We start from the raw sequence: 17,336 nt of genomic DNA on the forward strand, positions 1-17,336 counted from the left end.
GTATAACTGAATCACTTTGCTGTACAGCAGAAATTAATACAACATTGTAAATCAGCTCTACTTCAATAAAATACTAAACTGGAAGGAAATCCAAAAAAGAGGGGATATATGTATAGCTGATTCACTTTGCTGTACAGTAGAAACTAACACAACATTGTAAAGCAACTATACTCCAATAAAAATTAATTGAAAAAATATATATATATATAAAAACAGAAAAAAATGGATGAGGTACTCACATGGAAAATAATAATAATAATTGTAACCATATGAGAAAATATCTACAGAAAAAGTGCTAAAAGGAAATACAACAAATTTTAGCAATAATTCTATGAGTGTGATGGATGGCGGGTGAATTTCTAAAAATTAAAATTTTCCATGTTGTAAAAATATCAACCTCAGAAGTTAAAATTTTTACTATCAGATTTGTTTCTTACATCATTGATTTATAATGACCTTGGTTTATATGGTTGCTTTTGTAAACTGATTTAATAGTAATTATTTAAGATAAAATCAATTCTTTTTTTAAACATGACTTTCTATTTCTAAAGTTTAACAGAGACAAATTCTTAGTTATATAAAATGAGTATTTTTTCCAGTGACATAGCTGTAATGATCCATAGGCAGTGCTGGTCATCTCATCCACTTGTCTCTGCTGGCTTTTCCACCTGTTGACTGTAAACCATGCAGAGGTGTTGAAAGCATTTTTCTTTTTCTTTGCACACAAAAACTTTCATAAAATGCTCCTAAATCCTAATCAAGCCCATTTTGTGTCTTTTAGACTTATAGATTTTAACTTTGTGGTAGATAGTGTTAAAGAACTGGCTATGTTCTTTAATATATAAAATTAATCTTCATGTAAATCTACTATACTTTTGATCTTGGATTTACTCTAATATTCTGTGCTGAAAAGGTTTACATACAAACTACCACATGGTATTTTAGTTACGCCATAGGAAATTGTTTTCATAAACCACCTTTACTGAATTATAATTTACATACAATAAAATAGACCCATTTTAAGTATATATTTTAGTGAGTTTTTACAAATGTATATACTCATGTAATCACCACAACAATCAAGATATAAAACATTTCCATCATCACCCCCAAACATCCTCATGCCCAAAATGTTTCCTGGCCCCCAAGCACCTAACATCTTTCTATCACTAGAGTTTAGTTCTGCTTTCTTTAGAATACCACATGAAGGCAATCTTACCATACACACTTTTTGTGTCTGGCTTTTTTCACTTAGCTTAGTGTTTTTGAGATTCATCTATGTCGTTATATATCAGTAGTCCGTTTATTATATATATCAGTAGTCCGTTTATTTTGTTGTTGAGTATTATTTCATTGTGAATGTACCATTTGTTTTTCCATTCACTGGTTGATGGACATTTAAGTTATTTCCAGGTTTTTGTCTGTTACAAAAAAAACTGTCCAAGATATATGTATTGCAAGTATTTTCTCTCTGTAGCTTGCCTTTTCATCTTCTTATTGGTGTCTTTTCAAAAGAAAATATTTAAAATTTTTATGCACTTCAAGTTATCCATTTTTTTTCTATTGTGGCACATGCTTTCCTGTCTTATTTAAGAAATATTTGTCTACTCCAAGATTGCAAAAATTTTCCCTGTTTTTTCTAATAGTTTTATTGTTTCACCTTCTATATTTAGTTTTGTGATTCATTTCAGCATAATATTTGAGTAGTAGTATGAGATAAGATTGAAATTTTCTTGTTTGCTTGTTTTTGCTTTTTTTTTTCCAATTGAAGTATAGTTGATTTTCAATGTCGTGTTAGTTTCAGTTGTACAGCAAAGTGATTCAGATATATATATGTATACATACTTTTTCAGATTCTTTTCCATTATAGGTTATTACAAGATATTGAATATAGTTTCCTGTGCTATACAGTAGGTCCTTGTTGTTTATCTATTTTATATATAGTAGTGTGTATCTGTTAATCCCAAACTCCTAATTTATCCCTCTTCCCCCCGCTGCAAATTTTTTTTGTTTTTTGATTGAGTGTAGTATGAGGTAAGATTGAGGTTTTTGTTGTTTTTTGCATATGGGTATCCAGTTATTCCAGGACCATTTGTTGAAAAAGAATTATTTCTCCACCTTTGTCAAGAATCAGTTATGTGGGTTTATTTCTGGTCTCTCTATTCTTTTACACTGATCTAAATTTATAGCCTTTGGTCAAATCTATATTGCCTGGATTGTTGCAGCTTTATAATAAGTCTTAAAATCAGATGGTATGTCCTCCAACTGTGTTCTTTTTCAAATTCATTTGGTTACCTAGGACCTTTGGATTTCTATGTAAATTTAGAATTAGCTTGTCAGTTTCTCTAAAAAGCTTACTGGGGCTTACATTGACATTCCATTAAATGTATAGATTAATTTGGAAAGATTTGAGTCTTCCATCCCATGACCATGATATATCACTCCATTTATTTAGGTTTTTTTATACTTTCTCTCAGAATGTTTTATACTTTTCAAATCGGAGCTAGTTCATGCACATATTTTGTTAAATTTATTCAAAATATTTCATGTTTTTGGAATCAATTAAAATGGAATTTATAAAATTTTAGTTTCTAATGTTTGTTACTAGTTTGTAGAGGTACAGTGATTTTTATGTATTGACTTTACATGCTACAACCCTGATAGCCTTGGCTTGTTAGTCCTACTAGCTTTTTGGTAGATTGCTTAAGATTTCCTACATATGTGATAATGTTTGCAAATAAAGACTGTTTTATGTCATCTTTTCCAATCTGTATGCCTTTCATTTCTTTTTCATGGTTTATTATATGCTTCAGACCTTCTGAGCAATATTGATTACAAGTGGTAAGAGTGGATATACTTTCTTTGTTCCTAATATCAGGAAGAAAGCATTCCATCTTATCATTCTGTTACCTATAAGTTTATTATAGATACCATTTATCAGGTTGCAGAGGTTTCATTTTATTCCTAATTTGCCAGGAGTTTGTATTATGAATTACTGTTGAATTTTGTCAAACTTGTTTTTGTGTCTATTGAAATGATCATATGGTTTTACTTTTTTAATATGTCATCATGGTACAGTGATTTTTAAAATAAAAAACCAACTTGGCATTTCTGTGATAAACCCCACTTAATCATAGTATATCATATTATTCTTTCTTATATACTAATGAGTTTTGGTTGGATATTTTAGAAATTATTTTCATAAATGTTCATGAGGCATATTAGTCTGTAACTTTCTTTTCCTGTGATGCCTTGGCCTAGTTTTGGTATCAGAGTAATTATGGCATTATAAAATGAGTTCTGAAATACTTCTTTCCAATTTTTCCTTTTTTCTGAAAGATTACTTGTAAGATTGGTATAATTTCATCCTTAAATGGGCTATTTTTTCTTTCAGTTTTATTGAGATATAATTGACATACAGCACTGTATAAGTTTAAGGTGTACAGCACAATCATTAGACTTAATACATCATGAAATGATTAGCACAGTAAGTTTAGTGGACATTCATGATCTCATGTAGATACAAAATTAAAGTAATAGAAAAAAATTTTTTTCCTTGTGATGAGAACTCGTAGGATTTACTCTCTTAACAATTTTCATATATAACATACAGCAATGTTGATTTTATTTATCATGTTGTAAGTTACATCCCCAGTACTTATTTATCTTATAACTAGAAGTTTGAAGCTTTTGACTGCCTTCATCCAATTCCCCCTACCCCTACTCTCCACCTCTGGTAACCACAAATCTAACACTAAGTGTTTAATTCTTGTGACATGAAAGTAATGAGGTGTGAGTTTACAACTGGTTGGTAGGGAATATGGCCATTTTAGAGGTGCAGTACCTGAGAAAATCTTAGTAAAGAAAAAACCAAATCTCTGATTTTTTAATATAATCATACATAACCTTCTAAATTTTATGGATATCAGAGGTGGTGTAGTAGATGGAGAATGATTTTGGAATCAGAAAGACTATTAAAAGTACCTACTTCCCATTGACTATCTAGATAAGTATTTTAGCCTATCTAACTGTACCTTAGGAAGACATAGTTATTGCCCCACCTCATAGACTTGTTTTAAGGAGAAAAGAATATAAAAACATCCTACCATAAATATCCTAGTATATGGTAGGATTCTGACTAGAATTTTTTTCTTTCTTACAGAAGAGGATAAATATAATATTTATTCTCCTTTGCTGTTCAAGTATTTCCTGGCAGAAGGAATTGTCACTGGACATACTTTGTTAGTTGCATCTGCAAAGGAAGACCCTGCTGACATTTTACAGGTATAGAGTATACTAATTCAATATTGCATTTTAAATATTTCACAAAAAAATATTGTTTATATATATGTAAATAAGATATGTATTTGTATGTGTACAAACTATATTTAAATACATTAATGGGACCACACATGTATTTTTTTCTCTTAAAGAGAAGTATCAAATTTATTTGAACATATAATCTCATTTTAAAATTAGTTCTTGGACAGTTTTTTTAACTTAAAATTTATGTCACAGTGAGGAAATATTAATAAGCTATTTAAAACTGACAGTAAACAAAATTACTATTAAGTAATGATTTGAGCACTTTATAAACTATTAAAAAATCTAGGTAAAGAAAAACAACTGCAGAATATTGTCAGATATTATATTACCAGTATTCCAAAGGTGTAAGTCAGAAGAAAGATAGAGAAATTAGAAGTACTCATTTATTAAAATTATTTTGCTTTGAGAATGCCAGAAAGTATTCCCTTCCAAGAAATAAGCAATAATACTAAAATATGTGCTTGAAATAGTATATCTTTTTTATGCCAAACCATACTTTTCACCTCAGAGAAGACAATTCTGACTTTTAGAATGCTTAATTTCTTTGTACAGAACAGGAACTCAATTTTAAGCCATTATTTGATTAGATTCATAATCTAAAGTCATTTTCTCTCAGAGGATGTTTTCATTTCACTGTATAGTTTGCAAAATGACAAATGACTAAGTCATTTATAAAAAATTTGTAGAATAATAAATACTAATTTACAATAACTATCAACAGATACCAACAAATTTCTACACCCACACATAAAAATTACTATAATACTGAGGTCAAAACTAACATGATTCTTTCATATGGGTCAGACTTTGTTTATTAAATTTTAAAAAGTCCAAAAAGAAAAGCTTTGTATAATTTTCCAAATGATTTCCTTCTGGTTGAAGAGCCTGTTTTCCTTTATTCTTATTTCTGCTATTAATCTTTTGTAATATTTTCTTGATGTTTTTGTTTTTTCTTTTGTTCCTTTTCCCTGGCCTTAATCATTTTGGTCAGTTTCTGAACAGTACTGTACTTGCTAGAAGCAGTGGAGTAAAGGCCAAAATCATTGTTGTAAAGAAGCTATATAGGTTCTTCACAGCCTACTCCACAGCATACCGAGCCTAAGATTTTTTATCAGACATCTTTATAGCCATATAGGAAATGTTCGCCAAGCCATAGGCAGGAAGGCCTATATATGCTTTTTTAAATAAAGTGTTTTATTTTTCCTTCTTCCCTCCTCCAACCTAGGTAACTGATGTTAAAGCCTATACTATACTTCCACATTTTGCCTTAGAGAACTACATTTTTTTATTTGAAAACTAATCCCTGAGGCCTTTCTTAGGTACCTTGATCTGTACAAGTTAGTACTAAAAAAATTTCAGTGTACTTTACATGTCCTTCTTTGGATTACGTGAAGGATTTTGAAATTATAAAAGAAATATCATCTTTTCATCAGGGTTTCTTAAAATAGCTAGTCATATATGCAAGTAACTAGATTCTGCAAACCTTTATTCATAGAGCAGTTTTATAATGTAGTAGAAAAATATAAAACTAGAGTCAAAAAACATAGACTCTTATTAAATTTGGCCTTATGACCAAAATAGATTAATAAGGACCAGACTAGTCATCATGCCTGAAACAACTAAAAAACAGGACAAAATATATGAAACAACTGTCTTCAAAACTTTGATCATCACACAATAAAGGACAGTGATTCCTGAGTTATGCAAAATAAACAAGGTAAGTCCTATAACTTCCCTAGCCTCCTGCATGCAAAGTGTCCAGGCCATAGTGCAGGGAGGAGGAACCCAGGATAAGACAATCTTAGGAGACAGAGCTAGGAATGTGGAATTACAACCTTGTTATTGTCTTCATCTGGAGCCAAGTATGGTTTAAGGAGATATGTATGGGTGCCAAGTAAGCAAGGGGTGGACTTGTGGAAGTTAATTCTATGTGTCAATTTGACCAAGCCACAGGGTGCCCAGAAATTTGATCAGACATTATTCTGAGTGTTTCTGTGAAGGTATTTTGGGATGAAATTAACATTTAAATTGGTAGACTGAGTAAAGCAGATTGCCCTCTCTAATGTGGGTGGGTCTCATCCAGTCAGTTGAAGGCCTAAATAGAACAAAATGGCTAACCCTCCCCCATATAAGAAAGAATTCTTCCTACTGGACTGCCTTTGAACTTGGACATCAACTTTTTCTTGCCCTTGGATTCAAACTGAAACATCAGCTCTTCCTGAGTCTCAAGTCTGCTATCCTTTGGATTAGAATTACACCATTAGTTTTCCGTTTGGACAAAAACTACACCATCAGCTCTCCTGAGTTTCCAGCTAGCTTGCTGTGCATATCTGGGGACCTGTCAGCCTCCATAATCATATGAGCCAATTCCTTATAGTAAATTTTATTAGAGGGAGATGTATGTATATGTGTACATATATTTATGTATATGTGTGTGTGTGTATATACACACACACACAGACACACATCCTGTTCATACAATTTCTCTAGAGAACTCTGACTAATACAATTTTACTGAAAATACAAAGATTACATTTAAAACCAAAGAAGGCATTTCACATTTATTTATTAACCTACATTGAACAATTATCACTCACATCCTATATCTTGGCCAGTTTTCCAGATAGTAAAGTACAGTGATCTTCCCACCTTTTTTGCGCTCATACTTCTAAAAATATTTTTTTAATTATGTATCCTCTTGTACACTAAGTTATGTAAAAATTTTCATTATGAGATTATTTAGTTGCAAAGATGTTATTGTAAATATTGCCTTTTTTAGTTGAAGACTTTTACGTCAGTCTTATAAGTGTATCCAACTCAATCTGAATAATAGCAATTTGATGTCAGTACCATTATTTTTAGAAGTATATACATAAGCAAGCTCTTCTTTAACAGCTGGAAATTTTACATCAATCATTTTTTCCTTGAATTCATATTTTCTATTTCACTCACTCCTCATGGAGTTTTGTCAGAATGTAGTACATTTTATGTTCAACATTTTTATTAATAACCTTATGATAGTTTTTCTGTAACTTCATATTTAAATTTATTTTAAACTTTTTGTCTCAAAAGACTTTAAGTGTTAAACACATTTCTTCTTATTTCAGTCGCCATTACAATTATTGTTGCATACAGTGTATCAATAGACATAAAAATGTTCACACTACATTGCTTCATTAGGACATATTGCGTGAATATTGCTAGAATGGAACGGGATTCAGCATCAACTCTATTCATATTTTTCACTTTTGCAGATGTGAGCTGTTCATAGTTAAATAAATAGAGAGAGTTGTGTTATTGTAATGTCCCTCAAATTATTTTTTCACTTTTTCTGAGTAATACACAAAAAGAAATCACACGGTATCTATCAACATAAATTACTTTAAATTATTTGTCTAGTCTATTAGGTCCACCTAAAATTTTGCTGAAAACAATGAAAAGAGGATAATTTCCCCAGTCATTAGAACATTCACATTTTCTATACCAAATAGATATTTTAAGTTGTCTTTTTGTTTGGTACTGCAGAGATGTTTACTCCTGGGACAATGAGAAGTAAACCTTTCACTCGTAAAGTGAGAAAGGTTGATTTGGAAGGGGATTGGAAAAGGGGAACTTGCACTTCTATCACTGGCACATTCTCTAAGAGGTCATTTTTCACTAGAGTATTTGTTAAAGTTGAAGATCAAAGAATTGATTTCCTTAAAACTCTCATGATCATGTACCTCTTTCAAAGTCTTCATTTAACCCAGGTTTAAAGACTCCCAGTTTTTGACAGTTAAAAGGGGTGGAAACAAGTCATCTTACCTGATCCAGATCAGCTTTTCTAAGTTTAGACTACCATATGCCCAATATGATTAAATTCAAATATTGATGTAGCCCAGTGAACCTGTATTTAGTCATCCCCAATATACACTAATCTATTCTAGTTAGTATAATGCTAATTATCATTTATTTCACATCAATATGAAAAAAAGTATATTATGTTTAGATTTCAAAAATGTAGGAATAACTTTTAAGTTACTGCTGCTCTTTAAAATATCTAAATGAAGGTTATCTCAGGCAAAATAATTAAATCAGCATATTGGACTTAAAATTTCTTTTATGAAAATTATTCCTCTGTAATGTCACATTCCATGTAAATGCAGACTGTCTTATTAGAAGAAAAGAAACCATTAGTGATAATTTTCTGTTCTGTTAAATAATATTTTAAAGATGATTATTTGAAATAAATTCTCATTGATTGATATATCTCTGGGTTTTTTTCTTTATAAAAAGTACTGTTGGTTTCAGTGTTGACAGATATTTTACTTGGCTTTCCCATATTTGAATTTTCACTATTACTGAGATGCAGTTTATAACAACATGCTAATTAATCTCCTGGAACTTAAATTCATCTTATATTTCAAGGGAAATAAATGTTAAAATGGTATGACCATTTATTTATTTATTTTTATTTATTTTTTTTTAAAGATTGATTGATTGATTAATTGATTGCTATGTTGGGTCTTCGTTTCTGTGCGAGGGCTTTCTCTAGTTGTGGCAAGCGGGGGCCACTCTTCATCGCGGTGCGCGGGCCTCTCACTATCGCGGCCTCTCTTGTTGCGGAGCACAGGCTCCAGATGCGCAGGCTCAGTAGTTGTGGCTCACGGGCCTAGTTGCTCCGCGGCATGTGGGATCCTCCCAGACCAGGGCTTGAACCCGCGTCCCCTGCATTAGCAGGCAGATTCTCAACCACTGCGCCACCAGGGAAGCCCGACCATTTATTTTTAATGTCTTAAAAGTTTCTCTTGCTCTAGCCTAGCATAGGTGTTTTTAACTGAAGAATGTATTCTAGTGTCATCAGATCTATTTTACTTGTGCACTTAGAATGTATCATCAAAGACATTATAATTACTCCACAAAAACCTAATCGTCTTAAGCATTAGATTTACTTAATATAACATTGCAGATTTGATGCTGCATTTTCAAAGTTATCTCATTCTTCTATTTATAATGAGTAGCCTAGAACAAGTTGTTTTTATTTGAATAGCAAGTTTGTTCTACATGACAATTGAATATTTATCAATAACGTACTCAGTGAAGTTAAATATTAAATTAATTATAAATTTGAGTGTGTGATCCTCAGGAAAAATTTATCTTCTTTGATTTTAATGCCATTATTTACTTTTAACTAAAATCACTTGTATAGATGAGTAATGAAATTGTTAAAGGCTGTATATGCTAAATAACATGCACACATAACATTTCCCTACATTAAAAAACTTATTTAGTGATTCATTTTTAAACTATTTCAATTTTGATTATGTTCTTGTATTTCATGCACCTCTACTCTGAAGATATATCTAGTTTTTGAGTTAATAGAATCTTCACTCATCAGTAATGTTTCTTTTCTTTTTTTAAAAAATAATTTTAAAAACGTTCATTTGATGGGGAAATACTGCTTTGTTGCACATTTCTTTGTTTACAGCAAAGCAGAATATTTTCCCCTATGGTTGTTAGCCTTCTGCATTTTTCTTATTTTTCATAGTAGGTTTTTGTCTCTGTCCATTTTTTTTCTCATTGCTCTGTATGAGCTCTTTACATATTATAGTTAATGTCCCTGGATCATATACAAGGATCTTTGTTTTGCACATTCTCAGGATCTAAGTCCCTGAAGTTACAAGGTTGCACTGGAAAACCAAATTTGCCAAAACATAAAAATAGCCCTCCTATAAATTTTGGGCTGCCCTCCTAAAAATTTTGCCCCTCTGCCCACATCCCTCACATGTAACACTAGTGTATTTTTTCACCCTTCATCATTAGATTTGTGGGTTGATCTGTTCCTGTTAGCCATATGTTAAATATTCTTGAGTATAATGCAAACAATTTCAAAATTTGCCAAAGATGCAAAATTTCCTGAGGTTGATCAAAGTGACTGGAGAATTGCTTGAATCCCATGCAAGGCTACTGGCTAATGAGAATGTAGAAGGATTCAGCCAGTTAAGAAAGCAATGTTTCTTAAATTCTTAATCTTATCATCTTATATTCCTTACATGTTTAATATGTAACAGTAAAACAATATTTGACTTAAAAGAATAATATGCCATTCTCATTTTTCTATAAGGAAGTACAAAAAGTATTGTTTTTAATATATACAATATGTTTCATGTTTAGTGTTCACACATTTAAAACAGACTGGATGAGAAAATTATGGCTGATAAAAATTTCAGTTATGTATATTCTTCATAATACCAGTACGTAGACAAAGTTTTTAACATCTCTGAGAAAAATGAACAAAATACTTTTGAAGTTTAAAGTGAGATGTTGAATACTAATATAGAGAAGTAGAATTTCTGCACCTATAAGAGTAGGTATAGATATTATGTATTTTCTACATAATGTTCAGTTGCGATTTCAGTGTGCCCAGCTCAGAGTTATACTGAAAACTTATTTGTATCAAACAGCCCAAAAATGAGTGACCAAAACCCAAGGCATTAACAGTGTTTAGAGATACAATGTAGGGAGAAAATGCTATAATTGCTTAGTTTTAATTTTATGATGTATGATTGGAGATTTCTGGAACCTATAACCAAGGCAAATATTGCTGGTACAAGAAAAGGGAAAAGACAATCTTATAGACCATAATTATCTTAAAACTGTGTATAACTAAAAGACAAGTAAAGGATAAAAAGCCCATCAGCTGCCTAAAATGTATTATATAACCACCCAGCAATTTATCCATCATCCTTTGAAAACATTCATGCCTATTGTAGTCAGAGCTTCAGGAAGTCAGCATTAAGATGTAACGCTGAAAAGTTACACCCCTTAGAAAATCCTATAGAACAATATACATGATGTTGTTAAAGCTTTTAAAAAAACATATGGTAAGTATTTTTCAGTTAACTTTTTTATCTAAAAGAATTTTCTTGATCATCTCAAATATAGTGATGGGTATTCTCTATGAAAACTTTCTATGGAATGTTTTCTAATATAGCAAAATTACATTTTTATGTTAAAATATTTAAACATTTATCAGTAGATCAGCTGATTTTTTTATGAAATAAAAAATTATATACACACATGCACACCTAAACATTTCTTAAGAACTTGAAAATGCTAAGATTTCTCTATTATTTATATCCTTTTCATAATTTTTAACAATATGATGGTATGTGTTAATACATATAGAATTAAAGAAAGTAAAATTTCAGAAGTAAATTTAAATGCTGTTTCATAATACGCTAAAGTCAGTTTCAAAAACTTAATTTGAATATTTTTTAGTGATGACATGCCAGGTAGGTAATATTCATTCAGGAAGAGATATCTAATATCTAGAGCAAAGGGTTAATTCTTGACTTGTTGCATTAACTTTTTGACTTATCTGTTATATACACTATGCACTGTCTAACATCAGCCACAGTTAGAACAAAGTGGGAGGTTATAATGCTTTTAAGGAGCTTCAGAGTTGTATTTTTTAGTGTGTACCCAGGATAGGTACCTGGTTACCAGCAGGGGTGTCCCAACTACCTTGATGTTTATTAAAGGCTTACAGCATATAATATTTTTTAACATCAAACATATTGGTAAATAAATAGTTCAAATTTAAAATCAATTATGGTGAAATTTCCCATATTTACTATTGAGAAAATCTTTCATATTGAAAATGAATTACTTTACAATAATCTATGTCATGGAATGAGTTTCAATTCATTGAAAATAAACCATATGATATTTGATGAATTAATATAGTAATAAGATACTCAGTAACAAAGTAATGAAGTATGAATATTTAGTCTAACATCTTCAGAATTCTTTTTCACGGACTTTAAATCCATAAGTAAAAGTTAAAAGTGTATCTTAATAATTTGAAAGCATTATTTTAAATCCCAAAGTATCAGCCTCTTACCCAAATATTGAACTCATTTGTTAAGATCTTATTCACTGTACCTTGTATCTTTTCCTTTATTTGATTCCTTGGTTTTAATTGAGATCAGAGATATTGATTTAGAGTTAGATAAAGCAGTATTATTTGCTAACAATGTAAAGTTTGAGTTACTGTTAAAAAGGTTTCTTTTCCTTCTGTCAGTTTGGTGTCAAGATTAAGTCTGTTTGCCATCCATCTGTTATTTACTGATCATGGAACAAGAATTAGAAATCTAGTGAGTGGTCAGTTTGCTCTTAGTACACTGTAGTACAGTCTGGTCTTTCTGAGTACATAGAATACAAAAATGTCTCAGATCCAGCCCATGTTTTTTTTTTCAGTGACAAAAATTGAAACAGCTATAAAAATGAAGTTAAAGAAACATCCCTTGGTTGGCCAAATATATCATTGAACATTTTAAAAATTATGTTCATCTCCAAAGTTGTAGTTTTATGATTCAGAACAAAAGTAATACAACATGCTATAAATAATTAAAAATTATTTTCTGGCCCTTCTATGTTCCACTTTGCAAGCTTTATGCATACTCAACACCTTATACATTACACATTTTCCCACACATTTTTACTTTTTCTAGCCTATATAATATTTAATGTACATCCTATCAAAACTATTTTATCACTGTGTATCTTTTGTCCATAATATAAATACAAATATTAAAAGGTCTTTGAAGGCAGAGCTATAATCAGAATATGTTCCCTTCACTTCTTTGTCAACATTTTATTTGTTCAGAAAATTATCAGGCTATTTATAAGCTTTTCAGTGCTAGTTGAGCCAGAAATTTGCTGTTTGACCCTAGGGTTCCCCTCTTTTTTTCCCTCCCTAGCTACTTATGAGAGCTTATTTAAAATTCTGAGTTCTCCCCTGGCAGCCACAGTTAGAGTTTCTTTGGCAAATTAAAAAGACTAAGAAAAAACATGCAAAAGCTCAGTACTGTTTCCAGTGACCTACATTTGTAGCCAGCTTTTAAAAGATGGTATGTGCCTTATTTTCCAACGAGGAAATGAAAGATAAGATAAAAATATAAAGGAAAATAAACCCACCTCTCTGTCACTACCTAATGAGAAATTTTTGATCTAACACTAAAATAAACACACATTTGGCATTGATGTTTGTGCATCAGTCAACAAAAAAAAGGAATTTTGCATGCAGTAAAGTGGCCTAAGTTATATAGCAAAATGCCACACTGTGTAATAGGATATTTATCCTTAAGAAGATGAAATATACTTCGAATCTGAGCTTAGATTTTAATTTCTGTGTTGCTGCTTAACTAGCTACAGGACCTTGCACAAGTCCCTTAGCCTTTCATATTAAGATAGGGATGATATCCTGCCTACCTTATTCCGGAGTTCCAAATTAAAAATGAAATATCTGGGGTTTTGCTTTCTAAATCTTAAGACACCTATTCCAGCCCTCACATTTACTTTAAAAATTTTATTTTGAACCCATAAAAAAATGAATGGTTGTGAATACTTGATGGTTTTGCTATAGGCAAAAGAAATATTTAAATCTTAGAACTATTATTAGTTTTATCATTCTTGGAAAAGAAGCCATATAAAGTCAGCATTGGGAATATTAGAAATAGGGTTCATTTTTATTTTGAATACTTTTTCTGAAAAAGTATTCAGAAGAGAAAGTATTCAATCCTTTTGGGGGTGGATAAATGACTTCAAAATTTGAAAACCAGAGCCATTCAAACTAAAAGAAAATCAGCCTCCCAAATTAACATGTTGTCCCATTTAATGAAACATTAAAGGATACCTTGGAAGGAGAAAGGCTGTATGCTGTCAAGGATCATAAATTAAATAGACAGTCTGTGAAGATTTATTATGTACGAAAGGATAACTCTACTGTTGAAAACCCCCAAAATATAGGGCTATTTCTCCAGCTAGTGTTGGGATGATTCTTTCCGTGTTTCTTTTCTAATTTAAGTTTTGTTCACCAGAAACTGACAGGCAGTTGCAGAAAAGGGCCTTAGTTCCTCACATCCATCTTTTCACATTATGGTATATTAACGAAATCAGAGGCATTTGAAACGTGCTTATTGTTTTTGTAAAATATTCTCACTACAGTTTGTGTGTGCATACATGTGAGTCTGAAAGTCTGTGCTAGATTTCAGAAACATGGTAGAGAGTATTAAAATGAAGACTTAAATTGGAAGTAGAAAACAGATCTGAAACTATGAAGTGAAGCTTCTTACCTTGCATCTCTTAAAACAGACTGTAGGGCTTCCCTGGTGGCGCAGTGGTTGAGAATCTGCCTGCCAATGCAGGCGACACGGGTTCAAGCCCTGGTCTGGGAAGATACCACATGCCGCGGAGCAACTAGGCCCGTGAGCCACAATTACTGAGCCTGCGCATCTGGAGCCCGTGCTCCGCAACAAGAGAGGCCGCGATAGCGAGAGGCCCGCGCACCGTGATGAAGAGTGGCCCCCACTTGCCACAACTAGAGAAAGCCCTCGCACAGAAACGAAGACCCAACACAGCCGTAAATAAATAAATAAAAATTTAAAAAAAAACAGACTGTAACATACAGGGTGCTTAGAATTAAAGAAAACCTATTTTATGCTTTTACCCAGTTACCTCTACTTCTCAGTAGTCAATGAGCAAAAAGAGAATGAGTTCTACTCTACTAACACCAAATATACTACAGAAAATAGTTTTCAAATTTAATAAAAATAAAGTGATATCCAGTTTCATTTAGTACCCCACAATATCCTAAGGATTTTTGTTTGTGACACTTTCCATAAGCTGGGTTTATTCTGGAAAAAAAAAAAAAAATGACCTCAAACAAATAAAACCGGTCACTTGTTGTGTGCTCCTGAGTTAGGAATTTAACTGATCAGGACCACTTAAATGAAGGTAATGCCTGATTTCATTCCTAATTGAGATTTCTTTGACAATAGATATCCATGAAACTTTAGAATACTTCTTTTCCAACAATGTAAAGATTTAGTAAATAATTATAAGATTATTGTCACTTTCTAAACTTCTAAAATAATTATATTTAGAAATGTTTTGGTTACATCGGTTTTTAGAAATTAGTTTAGTTTATATTCAATTAAGAGACTTAATACTTAAAGGAATTTTGTAGGAATTCTTTGCCAACATAAGAATCCTTTTATAACTTATTATTGCATAACTTGTTTGCTTAATGTAGATTTTCATATGTCATATTTTCTTAAAACAGGTTAATATACACCCTTATACAGCAAACATTTACTAAAAGGAGTTATTACATATAATCTCACTAATAACTAAACCTGTTAATACCAGTGAGTAAGTGGAAAGTTTAGTCTACTTTTTAAAACAATTCACAAAATGTTTTGTAATCAAGATATGTCCTATTATAAGGACATTGTTCGCCATTCACTATTCTTTCTATAACTAGGGACATAATATATATAAAAATATACATATATACACATATACATGTGTGTATGTATACACACACATACATAGTACATATACACACACAGAAGTTCACATTTTTAACAATAGTAGTTACCTAATTAGTAGCTGTCTTCACTTTAACTTGTATTATCTCTCTGAGTATGAGTTTTATTGGTTGTGCAGTCAGAGCCAGATTAGACATTGACATCATTGAATATAAGAACTTTACTTTGTAAAAAAACCTAGAAAGGAAAACTCCAATTTTTATGGATAAAAGTATTAATAGATTCCAACAGTGCATTCTTGCCTCTCTATAAGTAAAAACATGGTATTTTTATTTTAAGCTTTCTTCTTAAGAAGTCAGTTTGAAGTAAAGAGACTGTTTTGAAGGAATATGTAATATAGCCCTTAGGTTTTGATTTATAAAATCATAAATTCTGTATCTAAGTTGATCTATTGAGGAAAATTGATAAAATTAATATAGACCTCATGGAGACTTGTTCTTAACAGCTTGACAGTTTTGATTTTTTTTTTTATATATGTGAGAAAATAATTACAGAAGCTAATATCAGAATGCCAAGACACTCAGTGCATTTCCGCTTAAACTCCTTTTAAGTCAATGCCATCAATAGACAGTACTGAAACCTGTGGCTGCTTTGGTCAAGACTAGGAGTGCTGTTTATGGTGTTAGCATTGCATATTGCTAGATAAGGAATGTAAATTTGCCTGTACCTCATTTTCCCATTCTCACTACTAGATTGCAGTAGAACTCAGAGGTTAATACATGTCTAAATTGCTTTGAGATCCTTCTATGACTGGTGCTCTTAAAAATGTGATGGTTTAGAATGTAATGTTTTAAAATAATTAAATTATATTTGCATTTAATTGAAGATATTATTATTATTATTAAACTTAATGCAACTCTTTCTCTTCATTTCTGAATACTTCTAGTGCAGACTTCCATTTCCTTTTCTTCATGTATCCTGCTCCTTCCCTCTATCTTAGTCAAGAAAATTGAAAGAGAGGTTTGTCCAGCCTTCTCAACACATTTCTGGTTTACATTTTAAGGAGAAACGTGATTTGCTTGCCAAATTACAAGCATCAGTTTTGTCAGTTGCTTAACTTGGGAGTTTAGTTAAAATAATTTTTGTATACTGATGTGAAAGTGTTTTTCACCATCCTTCTTGTAATAGCAGTAATTTTTCTATCTTTATATTCAAGAAAAAATATCTGAAATTGTACTAAGATGTCCCCTAATCTGTACTGCATTTGGTTTAAAACAAGATAATTCACTCATTACTAATCTTAAAATCTATGAGTTTTAAAAACATGTAACATCAACTACACCCCAGGACCTTCTAACTTACTCCCTGCAGTCTACATTTCTGAATGCTCCCCCCATACTTTTGAATAGTTAAATGAAGATAATGTGGAGAACATACCTTTACTAAATAAATATTCAGGTTAAATATTTGGACCATGTTTGTATTCAAATTATGATAATCAGTAATATCTTTGGATTTGTTTCTCTTTCCAACTTTCAGAAAATAAGTATTCCCTCCAAAAACCCTCATAAGTCAACAAAGTAATATACTTACTGATGCAGTATAATATACTTACCAATACATGCATAATGCTTAAGTAGTATTAATTATACAGTTACCAAAACCTGCAAGGATCAAAAGATTTTATTTTTAAGA

The 17,336-nt window shown here is 31.3% G+C and overlaps 1 protein-coding gene across 2 annotated transcripts in view; it reads left to right on the forward strand.

Moving 5' to 3' along the window:
* Positions 1-17,336, forward strand: part of ELP4 (elongator acetyltransferase complex subunit 4) — a 221,601-nt gene that overhangs the window by 16,147 nt on the left and 188,118 nt on the right. For both annotated transcript variants that reach the window (XM_068555179.1, XM_068555180.1), the window contains exon 3: positions 4,163-4,284. In XM_068555179.1, coding sequence (XP_068411280.1) covers positions 4,163-4,284 — 122 coding nt within the window. The remainder of the gene's footprint in view (positions 1-4,162; positions 4,285-17,336) is intronic.

The sequence above is a fragment of the Eschrichtius robustus genome, chromosome 11, assembly GCF_028021215.1.
Source record: "Eschrichtius robustus isolate mEscRob2 chromosome 11, mEscRob2.pri, whole genome shotgun sequence".
Taxonomy (NCBI): domain Eukaryota; kingdom Metazoa; phylum Chordata; class Mammalia; order Artiodactyla; family Eschrichtiidae; genus Eschrichtius; species Eschrichtius robustus.